Here is a 13,443-nt window from a genome sequence, read left to right as displayed (position 1 = left end):
TGGAGCAGTCCAGACAATCCCATTTCACCATTCCCTTGTAAGTTTCTTTTCCTTGAGTGCCCATCCAATTACCTTTCAAAACCATTGCTCATTCCCACTTCCACCTCCCTCATCGGCAATGAGTTCCAAGACATTCCCACTTGACATTGGTAAGGCCACACTTGGAATACTGTGTGCAATTCTGGTCACCCTATTATAGAAAGGATATTACTAAACTAGAAAAGGTGCAGAAAAGATTTACTAGGATGTTACCGGGACTTGATGGATTGAGTTATAAGGAGAGGCTGGATAGACTGGGACTTTTTTCTCTGGAGCGTAGGAGGCTGAGGGGTGATCTTATAGCGGTCTATAAAATAATGAGGGGCACAGATCAGCTAGATGGTCAATATCTTTTCCCAAAGTTAGGGGAGTCAAAAACGAGAGGGCATAGGTTTAAGGTGAGAGGGGAGAGATACGAAAGTGTCCAGAGGGGCAGTTTTTTCACACACAGTGTGTTGAGTGTCTGCAACAAGCTGCCAGAGGTAGTAGTAGAGGCGGGTACAATTTTGTCTTTTGAAAAGCATTTAGATAGCTACATGAGTAAGGTGGTATAGAGGGATATGGGCCAAATGTGGGCAATTGGGATTAGCTTAGGGGTTTAAAAAAAAGGCGCCATGGATAAGTTGGGCCAAAGGGCTTGTTTCCATACTGTAAACCTCTATGACTCTATGACTTGCTGTGTGAAAATCTTCTTCCTCACATCCCCACCCCCGCATCGCTTACCCAAAATCCTAAATCTGTGTCCTCCTACTCCTTGTACCTTTAGCCAATGGGAGCAGTTTTCCTTTGTCTATCTTATCTAAACCTGTCATAATCTTGTCCACCTCGATCAAATCTCCCATCAATCTCCTTCACTCCAAGGGGAACAACCCCAGCTTCTCCAACCCGAACCTTGGAGCTAAAAGGCCCTCACCCTTGGAACCATTCTGGTAAATCACCCTCTGCACCCTCTTGAGGACCCTCACATCCTTCCTAAAATGCGGGCCTCGGGTGACTGCTCGTGTAGAGTATACACGTCCTCTCCATGTCTGCGTGGGTTTCCTCCGGGTGCTCCGGTTTCCTCCCACAGCCCGAAGATGTGTAGATTAGGTGGATTGGCCATGCCAAATTGTCCCTTAGTGTCCAAAGATGCATAGATTAGGTGGATTGGCCATGCTAAATTGCCCCTTAGTGTCCAAAGATGTGTAGGTTAGAGTGGATTGGCCATGCTAAATTGTCCCTTAGTGTCCAAAGATGTGCAGGTTAGGGTGGATTGGCCATGGTAAATTGTCCCTTAGTGTCCAAAGATGTGTGGGTTAGGGTGGATTGGCCATGCTAAATTGCCCCTTAGTGTCCAAAGATGTGCAGGTTAGGTGGATTGGCCATGCTAAATGTGTGGGGTTACGGAGATGGGGAGTGGGCCTGGGTAAAATGCTCTGTCAGAGACTCGATGGGCCGAATAGCCTGCTTCTGCATTGCAGGGAATCTTTGGAAAAATTCTTTCTGGTATCTGCTTCCGCCACTTTTTCAGGTCGAACATTCCTAACCAGACAATTGTCCAGCTGAAAGCATTTTATTTTATCTTCCCTCTTGGGTCAGAGATGAATCTGATCCCTCAGCCCGAAGTGGGTGCGAGCCAGTGGAGGGCCCATGTAATGGGGCAGGAAGGTGCTGAATGGAGACACCAGAGGCCCTTTGGTGGCCACTTAAAGGCTTCATCCTGCCAATTCTGGCTTTCCGCAGTGGAGGGAAGGGTCCGTGCAATGCGGGTGAACCACCCCTTGAAAGCTGGCGTGGGTGGCTGCAGCCTTTTGGTGGGGGTGTGGGGGGGGTGGAGGTGGAGCCCCTCCTTCTCAGACAATCTGTGCCCAACGGAGGGACCCGCAGGTCCCATGGGAAGATGCACCCGGCCCTTCAAAATAATCACCCCTCAGATTTCCAGTATCTGCAGTATTTTATTCTGTATCCCTGCAGAGAATCGTGGCGGCATTTTCCAGCCGCTCTTGCCCCTGAACCGAAAAATCCCGCCCGAGGTTAACCTTTGCATAGTCCGCACCCCCCCCCCCCTCCCCCATCCACCTCCTGCCCGCTACGGTTCCCATGGAAACTTCTCCTCTCAGATCTTCACTCTCTACTGTGTCAAAACCTCTTGCCATCTTGAAAGCCTCAATTAGGCTGCCTCTTCTCTGTTCCAAGAAGAACAGTCCGAACTTTTTGGACCTCTCTTCATATCTGAAGTCCCTCGCCCCTGGCGAGATCCTGGTAAACCGCCTCTGTAAACATTCAAATGCCTTGACACCTTCCCTATCATGCGGTGCCCAGAACTGGGCGGCACGGCGGCACAGTGGTTAGCACTGCTGCCTTACAGCGCCAGGAACTGGGTTCGATTCCTGGCTTGGGTCACCATCTTTGCGGAATCTGCATGTTCTCCCCGTGTCTGCGTGGGTTTCCTTCAGATGCTCCAGTTTCCTCCCACACTGCAAAGATGTGTCGGATAGGTGGATTGGCCGTGCAAAATTGCCCCTTAGTGTCCAAAGATGTGTAGGTTAGATGGATTGGCCATGCTAAATTGCCCCTTAGTGTCCAAAGATGTCCAGGTTAGGTGGATTGACCATGCTAAATTGCCCCTTAGTGTCCAAAGATGTGCAGGTTAGGTGGATTGGCCATGCTAAATTGCCCCTTAGTGTCCAAAGATGTGCAGGTTAGGTGGATTGGCTATGCTAAATTGCCCCTTAGTGCGCAAAGATGTGTAGGTTAGGTGGATTGGCCATGCTAAATTGCCCCTTAGTGTCCAAAGATGTCCAGGTTAGGTGGATTGGCCATGCTAAATTGCCCCTTAGTGTCCAAAGATGTCCAGGTTAGGTGGATTGGCCATGCTAAATTGCCCCTTAGTGTCCAAAGATGTCCAGGTTAGGTGGATTGGCCATGCTAAATTGCCCCTTAGTGTCAGGGGGATTAGCAAGGTAAATATGTGGTGTTACGGGAATAAGGCCTGGGTGGGATTGTGGTCGGTGCTGACTCGATGGGCTGAATGGCCTCCTTCTGCACTGTAGGGATTCTATGAACTGTCCATAGTACCCAATCTGAGGCCCAACCAGTGACTCTCGCATGATCCCTTTGCTTTTACATTCTATTCCTCTATTACTAATAGCGCCTATGCCTTTTTTTTTAGCCACCTGCAAAGGGTTGGCACAATGGTTAGCACTGCTGCCTCACAGTGCCAGGGACCCGAGTTCGAGTCCCGGCTTGGGTCACTGTCTGTGCGGAGTCTGCATGTTCTCCCCGTGTCTGCGTGGGTTTCCTCCGGGTGCTCCAGTTTCCTCCCACAGTCCGAAAGACGTGCTGGTTAGGTTGATTGGCCATGCTAAATTCTCCCTCGGTGTACCCGAACAGGAGTGTGGTGACTCGGGGATTTTCACAGTAACTTCACTGCAGTGTTAATGTAAGCCTACTTGTGACACTAATAAATAAACCTTACTGCATCAGGCTTTCCACATTGAATTCCATCTGCAAATGTTGCTGCCCATTTCACCATCCTGGCAATGTCATCCTAAGGCCTATAACTCGAAGCTTTTGCCAGGTTTTATATCCTCTGCAAACTGCTCCCTCCCATCCACATCGAAGTTGTTTGTTAAATCTGATATGTTTAATTCTCGACCTTGCTCCCACTCTGACCTTTGTGTCCTTGGCCTCCTGGAGGGCTCCAATGGGGCTCAACATTAACTCAAGGAACAACACCTCATCTTCTGATCAGTTCTTCCAGACTCATCATTGAGTTCAATGATTTTGAAGGGTAAATCTCTGTCCCCCACCCCCCCACACACTCCCCTGCCCACGTCCCCATTCTGTTCCCTTTCTCTTCACAGGTTTTGAGCGTTCTCATTCTTTGCTTTCTCACTGCAGCCGTTCCCTATTCCCTCTGGGCCGGGATTCTCCGACCTCGCCCGCGGCCGCGATTCCCCAGTCCCGCTGCAGTGAACGGGGGCTTGGCCGAGCGCCAAATTCTCCATTCCCGCTGGCTGGTGGCGGGACGTGCGAGATCAAAGAATTCCGGCCACCTCAGGTGGCGCAGTGGTTAGCACTGCTGCCTCACAGCACCAGGGACCCGGGTTCGATTCCCGGCTCGGGTCACTGTCTGGGTGGAGTTTGCACTTTCTCCCCGTGTTTGCGTGGGTTTCCTCCGGGTGTTCCGGTTTCCTCCCACAGTCCAAAGATGGACGGGTTAGGTGGATTGGCCGTGCTAAATTGATGCTAATGTCAGGGGGATTAGGCGGAGTAAATGAGGGTTACGGAAATAAGGCCTGGGTGGGATTGTGGTTGGTACAGTCTCGATGGGCCGAATGGCCTCCTTCTGCACTGTGATTCTCTGATTCTCCTCCAGACACATCTTTGGTTTATTTATTTGTTGTTTTCCCTTTGGTCCGAACACAGATCTTCCATTTTGTAACGAAAACACAAAATGCTGCATAAACTCAGCAGACCGGGCAGCATCTGTGGGGGGAGAAACGCAGTTACACGTTTTGAGTCCATATGACCCTTCTACAGAACTGAAGAGGGATAGAAATGTGGTGAATTCTACACTTGGAGAGCAGGGCAGATCAGAATGGAAGCTCAGTGATAGTCAGAGGGATTGTCATGGACATGAGACAAAGGGGCTGTTAATGGTGCCACTAGGGACGGAAGAGTGTTAATAGTGGCAAGGGTAAGATAAAAGAACATGGTAATAGAAAAACAGAAGTCAGTTCTCAGTGGGAGCAGAGATGAACAAGCAACAGGTAGCCATGTGGGAGTAGGGTCAGGAAACTAAACACAGACCAGATGACCGCTTTGTCGAACACCTTCGCTCCGTCCACAAGCATTCACCCCAACCTTCCTGCCGCTTGCCATTTCAACTGAACATCTTGCTCCCATGCCCACATATCGGTCCTTAGCCTGTTGCAATGCTCCAGCACAAACTGGAACAACAACACCTGGGCGGCACAATGGCACAGTGGTTAGCACTGCTGCCCTCACAGCGCCAGCAACCTGGTTTCAATTCCGGCCTCGGCTCACTGTCTGTGTGGAGTCCGCACATTCTTCCTGTGTCTGCGTGGGTTTCCTCCCACACTCCAAAGATTTGTAGGTTAGGTGGATTGGCCATGTTAACTTGTCCCTTGGTGTCCAAACATGTGTAGGTTAGATGCATTGGCCATGCTAAATTGCCCCTGAGTGTCCAAAGATGTGTATGTTAGGTGTGTTGGCCATGGTAAACTGCCCCTGAGTGTCCAAAGATGTGTATGTTAGGTGTGTTGGCCATGGTAAACTGCCCCTTAGTGTCCAAAGATGTGTAGGTTAGGTGGATTGGCCATGCTAAATTGCCCTTTAGTGTCCAAAGATGTGCAGGTTAGGTGGATTGGCCATGCTAAATTGCCCCTTAGTGTCCAAAGATGTGCAGGTTAGGTGGATTGGCCATGCTAAGTTGTCCCTTAGTGTCCAAAGATGTGCAGGTTAGGTGGATTGGCCATGCTAAATTGCCCTTTAGTGTCCAAAGATGTGCAGGTTAGGTGGATTGGCATGCTAAATTGCCCCTTAGTGTCCAAAGATGTGCAGGTTAGGTGGATTGGCCATGCTAAATTGCCCCTTAGTGTCCAAAGATGTGTAGGTTAGGTGGATTGGCCATGCTAAATTGCCCCTTAGTGTCCAAAGATGTGTAGGTTAGGTGGATTGGCCATGCTAAATTGTCCCTTAGTGTCCAAAGATGTGCAGGTTAGGTGGATTGGCCATGCTAAATTGTCCCTTAGTGTCCAAAGATGTGTAGGTTAGGTGGATTGGCCATGCTAAATTGCCCCTTAGTGTCCAAAGATGTGCAGGTTAGGTGGATTGGCCATGCTAAATTGTCTCTTAGCATCCAAAGATGTGTAAGTTTTGGGGGATTAGTTTTGGGGGGCTGGGTGGATGCTGTGTCAGCGAGCCGGTGCAAACTCAATGGGCTGAATGGCCTCCTTCTATGCTGTGATTATATGAACACCTCATCTTCTGATTAGACATGTTACAGCCCTCTGGACTCAACATGAGTTCAACAACTTTAGACTGTGAACTTTCCCCTCCATCTTAGACTACCCCTATTTTGTTTCCTGTATTCAGTTTCCCTGGCTTGTCCCTTGTTCAATTTTGCTCTCACTGAGCACTGACCTGTTTTTCTATTGAAACATACTGCTGCTATCTTACCTTTGCCACTATTAATGTTCTTCAGTTCCTAATGGCACCATCAACAGCCCCTCTGTCTTGTATCCATGGCATCTTTGCCAATTGCTCCTTAGCTCTGACTGTCACTGACCTTCCATTGCCCCGCTCTGCAAATGCATAATTCATCCCATTTCTATCCTTCTTCAATCCTGTAGAAGGGTCATGTGGACTGAATGTATGTTTCTCTCCCTGCAGATGCTGCCCGTCCTGCTGAGTTTATCCAGCATTTTCTAAAATGAGGACAGGGGTTGGAGTTGTTGCAATTTCATCTTTTTGCGATTGAAATATCTGTTGTAGCTCCTCCCCCTTGTTTTGAAGTCCATCTGAGGGACCAGCTTATCTTTGAATTCTGATGGGTGGCACGGTGGCACAGTGGTTGGCGCTGCTGCCTCACAGCACCAGGGACCTGGGTTCGATTCCGACCTCGTTTGTCAGTGTGAGTGGAGTTTGCACATTCTCCTCGTGTCTGCTCCAGTTTCCTCCCACAGTCCAAAGATGTGCAGGTTAGGTGGATTGGCCATGCTAAGTTGTCCCTTAGTGTCCAAAGATGTGTACGTTAGGTGGATTGGCTATGCTAAATTACCCATTAGTGTCTAAAGATATGCAGTTTAGGTGGATTGGCCATGCTAAACTGTCCCTTAGTGTCCAAAGATGTGCAGGTTAGGTGGATTGGCCATGCTAAATTGCCCCTTAGTGTCTAAGGATGTGTAGGTTAGGTGGATTGGCCATGTTAAATTGCCCCTTAGTATCTAAAGATGTGCAGGTTAGGTGGATTGGCCATGCTAAATTGCCCCTTAGTGTCCAAAGATGTGCTGTTTAGGTGGATTGGCCATGCTAAATTGCCCCTTAGTGTCCAAAGATGTGCCGTTTAGGTGGATTGGCCATGCTAAATTGCCCCTTAGTGTCCAAAGATGTGCCGTTTAGGTGGATTGGCCATGCTAAATGCACGGGGTTGCGGGCATAGGGCAGAGTTGAGGTGCTGGGTGAGATGCTCTTTCGGAGGGTCGATACAGAGGCCGTATGGCCTCTCTCTGCACTGGAGGGGTTCAATGGATTGTAATTTTGAAAGAAAACAGGCTGATGCCCGGAAGGTCTTTTCTCCTCGAAGTGGTTAGCGCTGCTGCCTCACAGCGCCAGGGACCTGGGTTTGATTCCGACCTCGTTTGTCAGTGTGAGTGGAGTTTCAATCTTTATTTTACATCGAATCCCAATCGGTCTTTCATCCTACTATTCTTATCATTTGGACTCGGCCAATTTTACTTTGCCTGTTACATGGAACGGAAGTGTCACCTTATTGGGAAATCGTCTCTGTCCCCTCGCCCGGTGGCTTTCCCCAGTGTAGGGCAACCCTACTGGACAAGAACCCAGCCCATCCATCTTCCTGCCTGGACCAATGAGGGGAGGAGACCGCCACACTCAGACTCCCAATTGGTCGGACCTCCAGTTGCCACTCTGCCTGCAAGTGGTTGCTTTTCCTTTTTGAATGATAGCTGTCAGATTCTCCTCCACCCCCTTCAGAAAAAAGATCCCCAGGATGAAACTTATTGGGGAACAGGTCCGGCCACCACCCCCCCCCCCAAAAAAAATATATCATTTGCAAAATGATTCTAACCCTGCACTTTTATCAAATCCCAACAATTATAGTGTCCAAGTTTCCACAAAAGCTGAAATTAGGTGTTGGGTGATGGGTCTGTTACACTGAGTGGGGACTGGGCACAAACGTGCAAAGAATGTGAATATTGGACACAGAATTGAAATAAACCAGCCACAATGCATGTGTTGCAGATTAAAATATTACTTTAAGAATTCACCGCAAGTGCATTAGAGCCCCGAGTTCTTGCTCCCACCCTTCCTCCCCAAGCCTTTCAGTTCACTGGAGAAATACATTTTGGTAACAGTTTTTCTTAACGTTGGTGGATGAATTCGTCCACGCTACAGATTGGGATTGGGATTGGGATGGATTGGGATGGGGGGGGGGGGGGGGGTTTCTGCACCCATCTGAGAGCATAGGACCCAACCTAAAAGCTATCAGAGAACCAACTTGTGACTTTTTTCCCCCTAAGTGGGGGAAACTTCCCTTTTAACACGTCTCCCAACTCCCTGGTACTTTTGTTGAAATTCACAAAATCGCGACAGGTAAACAAAATTATCGACTGCACTTAATTCTCATAGATGATAAAACTAAACACAAACTGTTCTCTCCCTTTTTTCAATCACGCTTTGCACAACTTAATCTGAAATATTGCAAGTACTGGACCCAGAGTTGTCCCTTAGACTGTCCCTTTAAAAGCAAAAATCTGAATTACCAGACGTTTCACCGTTGGAAGGTATTTCTCCAAATATCTTCCATCCCAGGGAGACCAAACGCAAAAAAAAAACCCAATAATAATTCTTGGGAGTTGGAAACAAAAGCTGGCTGGAGTTCTTCTTAAGTCCTGCAACTTCAACGGAACCTAACGAGGACAAAAAAAAGTAAGCTTTACCTCTCACTGGTATAGATTCTTGTTTCAACTTGAGTTTTTGATTAAAAAAAAGAAAGCTCCCCCCCCCAAAAAAAATGAATGTACACTTTAAATTCGAGAAAGAAAATGCTCAAAGAACTGCTTGATTTGAGTTGCGATTCTATTATAATTGATTAAGAGGATTTTTTTTTAAAAAGCCTTCAGTTTCTCTAATGCACTGGCTTCATCCGACAAGGATACAGAAAATCAGTCGACTAAGAAGGTATTCTTTTTGTATAGCCAGTGAGAGATTCAGGCAAAAAGGTTTCGGTCAAAGAAAAACTCCTTGCTAAGCGCTTAATAAAAGTTTCTCAAACTTCTTGTCACAGAATTTTCTTTACAGAAAGTCTTTTCGCATGGGGAGGGGGGGGGGGGATAAGTACAGTATCTTCTGGTTGGGGAAGGAGGGGCTTTAGACAAGAACTAGCGAAGGATTGGAGTGGGTCGGGTTACAGCTCGGCTGGAGGCGGGGGGCAAAGGGGGTGGGTCGAATTGACAAACCAGTGGGGATATACGCAGTCATTGCACGGAGAAGGGATTTAAAACTGCGGTACCCAGCCCAGAGCAGAGAGCGCTAAGTTGCTGCTTTCGGGCCCTGGTACTGGATACCTTTTTGTTTCCCCACTCGTTCCAAGGTTGACTTTAATGACGGTTCGGTGATCGCTGGGATCCCACTTCTCTCTTCATCCACAGAACGACGCTGCATGTCTAACATTTAGATATGTTCAGGTTTGTGGATATCCGGACATTGGTGTTGCTCGCAGCAACGCAAGCCATCCTACTAGCTGTTGTCAAATGTCAAGGCACAGATATTCGTAAGTGTATCTTATAATTTTTCATTCTCTCTCTTTCTCCCCAGAAAAGTGATTTTCATAGTAGCTTAATTACAGTGTTAATACAAGTCTACTTGTGACACTAATAAATCAACTGACAAAAAGGGTTAATAGATTTTCACAGTAACTTCATTGCAGTGTTAATGTAAGTCTACTTGTGACACTAATAAATCAACTTAAAAAAAAGACGAATAAGTGTAAAATGCAAGTTAATGTCCAGTTTTATGGAAGGAAATTTGGCAGAGAGTTTCATAGTCTTGGAATCTTTTATTTAAGCGTTTGTGGGACTGTTACTGAAGATAACTGCGGGGAGGAGGGAGGAAGGAGATGGAAGGTGAATTAAGTATATTTTTGCGTTGTGGTCCTTGAAATCAGGAGCAAACTGGTTAAAAAGTTTTGTTTCTGAATTGCTCAGGTTGTGATGGTTGAGACAGAGAAGTGGGGGGGGCGGGGGGGGGGGTGGAGTACAGGGATTAAGCAGGAGTATGGAAGTATGAGCAAATTCTCGGGAGGAGGGGGAGAATAGTGTATTTCGATCAGTAATTCACGGTCAGAAAGCTTCAGTCCGCCAGAAGTTGGAAAATGTCAGAATTTCTCCAACCCTATCGAAATTCCTTGTGTTTTTTTTTGTTAAATCTTCCAAACGCCCAACTCCTGACACTTCTGGGTGAGGAACCGGGATTACTTTTCTATTTTAGAAAGGTAAGATTTACTTGGGACTCTTTGGGAATAGCCACCAAAGCCAGTTTAAGCGTTGGAGAATGGCAAGTGGGAGTTTAAAAGCTGGGAACAGTGACAGTTTATGAGAAGTTGCTCCCCCCCCCCCCCCCCCCCCATCCCCTCCAACCAAAAAAAAAAAATTGGGAGGTTAGAAACGGCTCCTGTGTCAAATCTTGGCAGCCAGACGGAGAAGACAGGCACTGGAGGAGGAGAGGTGGAGTGGGGGCGGAATCACAAACTCGGGATGGCGTGAGGAGAGGTAGAAATTGCAAAGGGTGATTGATAGATGGCTATGCGGGGGGGGGGGGGTCTCTAAAGCACCTCCCCCAGAGGGGCCCAGCCTAGGGAACCATCAGTGCTGCCCAAAACCCTGCTATTCAGGGTGCACAAGGAGTAAGATAGACAGACTGGGGGCAGAGAGCACTAGGGACTATAGGAATATAGTGTACAGATTTTGCCTTGTGTTGTTTAACCCAACTTTATTTCATCCCAATCTTCCAATAAGTTATGCTTACCAATTGCAGTGAATAATTGCATGTTAAAATACGTTGAACTGGATACATCTGGTAACTTGAATTCGGGCATCTGTATTTCGACGAATCCGATCCTGAAATTTGAAATGTCTTCGACTAGACTCAGCGACAGCCGAGGGCAGTAATAAATGTGCAGGGGGCAATGGAACAAGGAGGTTTCTGTGTCACTCAACACCATCTAGGCTCTCCCCCCACCCCGTCTAGTCTTCGCCCCTGCAAGCGAAGCCTGTCACACGTTTTACTCTTTTACAACCAGTTAACAACACCCCCTAAGGCTCCAGACACAAGTTAACCCCCCTTCCCCAACACCAAAAAAAGACAGGCTTTTAACACCTGGCCAGTGGTGAGCCGGTGCACTGTGTCTGATTAGAGACTGCAAGTTTGTAAACAGAAGTGAAACAAAATTAATAGGGGGGGGGGGGGGAAGATAAACTTGTTTGTAAATTCCAGCCTCCAGATACATTATTAGTTTTGGAGTTCAGATGGTTTTGGAAAGACTTGAAAGGCTGCGTTCCTCTTTTAAAAGCTATTTGTTTGCATTGTAGTGTGGTTAGAACGCGCCAGTTAGATGTCAGACCCCTTTTCCTCTGAGTCTAAAAAGACAAAGGAACACTTTCAGAACGACGCAGCCAGTAAAACTAGCAGGGAAACGTTTGAGTAATCATGCTGTGTGAAGCATCCCCGCCCCCCCCCCCGGAAAATAGCCGGGCTCTCCAAGCTTCTGAACCCAGAGATTCTGAGAGCCATCTGGTCCCATTGCCCGACAAAACTCAATGAAGATCTCAGACTGGGCTCTTCCCCCAGAATGGTCAAAGGTGCTTCGACGCTGCTGGAGAGATATTTGAAATATAGTTCAACAGTCGGTCCTCATGTCCTCAGAGCACTGGGTTAGTTTGGGTCGTTTCATTCTGGGAGTTCAAAGTGGTTAACACTGCTGTCCTCAGGGACCCTCCGGGTTCAATTCCGGCCTTGGGCGACTCGACTGTGTGGGAGTTCAGCACATTCTCTGCGTGGGGTTCCTCCGGGTGCTCCGGTTTCCTTCCACAGTCCAAAGGATGTGCAGGTTAGGTGGATTGGCCATGCTAAATTGTCCCTTAGTGTCCAAAGATGTGTAGGTTAGGTGGATTGGCCATGCTAAATTGTCCCTTAGTGCCCAAAGATGTGCAGGTTAGGTGGATTGGCCATGCTAAATTGTCCCTTAGTGTCCAAAGATGTGCAGGTTAGGTGGATTGGCCATGCTAAATTGCCCCTTAGTGCCCAAAGATGTGCAGGTTAGGTGGATTGGCCATGCTAAATTGTCCCTTAGTGTCCAAAGATGTGCAGGTCAGGTGGATTGGCCATGCTAAATTGTCCCTTAGTGTCCAAAGATGTGTAGGTTAAGAAGATTGACCATGCTAATTTGTCCCTTAGTGTCCAAAGATGTGCAGGTTAGGTGAATTGGCCATGGTAAATTGCCCCTTAGTGTCCAAAGATGTGTAGGTTAGGTGGATTGGCCATGCTAAATTGTCCCTTAGTGTCCAAAGATGTGCAGGTTAGGTGGATTGGCCATGCTAAATTGTCCCTTAGTGTCCAAAGATGTGTAGGTTAGGTGGATTGGCCATGCTAACTTGCCCCTTTGTGTCCAAAGATGTGCAGGTTGGGTGCATTGGCTATGCTGAGTTGTCCCTTTGTGTCCAAAGATGTGTAGGTTAGGTAGATTGACCATGCTCAATGTGCAGGGTTATGCTGGGTAAGATGCTCTTTTGGAAAGTCGGTGCAGACTCGATGGGCCGAATGGCCTCCTTCTGCACTGTAGGGATTCTATGGATTCTGTGGAATGTGAGCAGGTTCTGAATGATGCTTTTGTGTCATGTTGTTTGCTTAGAGAGACTGTGTGTATGTGTGGATTGATTGCAATTCCCTTACTGTTTATTTAACCTGGTTCCGACAGTGGGCTGTGAATCACCGGCTCTGTGAGTCAATTGAGAATGAGGTCTATTCATCCGATCTCAGGGTCTACTGGGCTCACACATGGGAGGGAACCTGATCCCGAACCAGCAACTGGACACATCCCGGAGGCGAGACAGCCTGCAATTGCAATTAATATCTGATATTGGCATGTCTTGAATGCATTTTAGTAAAAAGTGCTAATTTACCTCCTCTTGAATATTCATTAATTTATACTTTATATTATCTCCAATGGACCATAAGCGGTATAGCGCTGCCTACTAGACTTTTTACACCAAAGAGTTATTAGTCAGGCTTCATAAATAAAACCTCAAATGCAAACTTTGAGCAAAATAATTCTAAAATCCCTTTTTTAGTTTGCATTTTATTTGGGTTTATTTGCAAGCATTGACTGACAGTGAGTAATACAATGGGGCCATCTGCTGGAACTTGTGTGTGCATGCTCCTATCATCTTTATTATACACATAAATGTTAAAAAAAAGTTATTCCCAATGACAATGAAGTCATCTATAGATTTAAAACCGGATATTCTCGCCTTTGGTATCCTCCAGTCGATGCCTTCATTGAGGGTGGCACAGTGGTTAGCACCGCTGCCTCACAGCGACAGGGACCCAGGTTCAATCCCAGCCTTGGGTGACTGTGTGGAGTTTGCACCTTCTCCCCCG

At 47.4% G+C, this 13,443-nt stretch overlaps 1 protein-coding gene across 1 annotated transcript in view; it reads left to right on the top strand.

Annotated features, from left to right (window-relative positions):
• Positions 1–9,420: 9,420 nt before the first annotated feature.
• Positions 9,421–13,443, top strand: part of LOC144481984 (uncharacterized) — a 102,410-nt gene continuing 98,387 nt past the window's right edge. The window contains exon 1 of the mRNA XM_078201212.1: positions 9,421–9,559. Coding sequence (XP_078057338.1) covers positions 9,466–9,559 — 94 coding nt within the window. The 5' untranslated portion in view covers positions 9,421–9,465. The remainder of the gene's footprint in view (positions 9,560–13,443) is intronic.

Source organism: Mustelus asterias, chromosome X (assembly GCF_964213995.1).
Source record: "Mustelus asterias chromosome X, sMusAst1.hap1.1, whole genome shotgun sequence".
NCBI lineage: Eukaryota > Metazoa > Chordata > Chondrichthyes > Carcharhiniformes > Triakidae > Mustelus > Mustelus asterias.
Note: the sequence above shows the minus strand (reverse complement) of the source record. Positions and strands in the feature narration are given on the sequence as shown.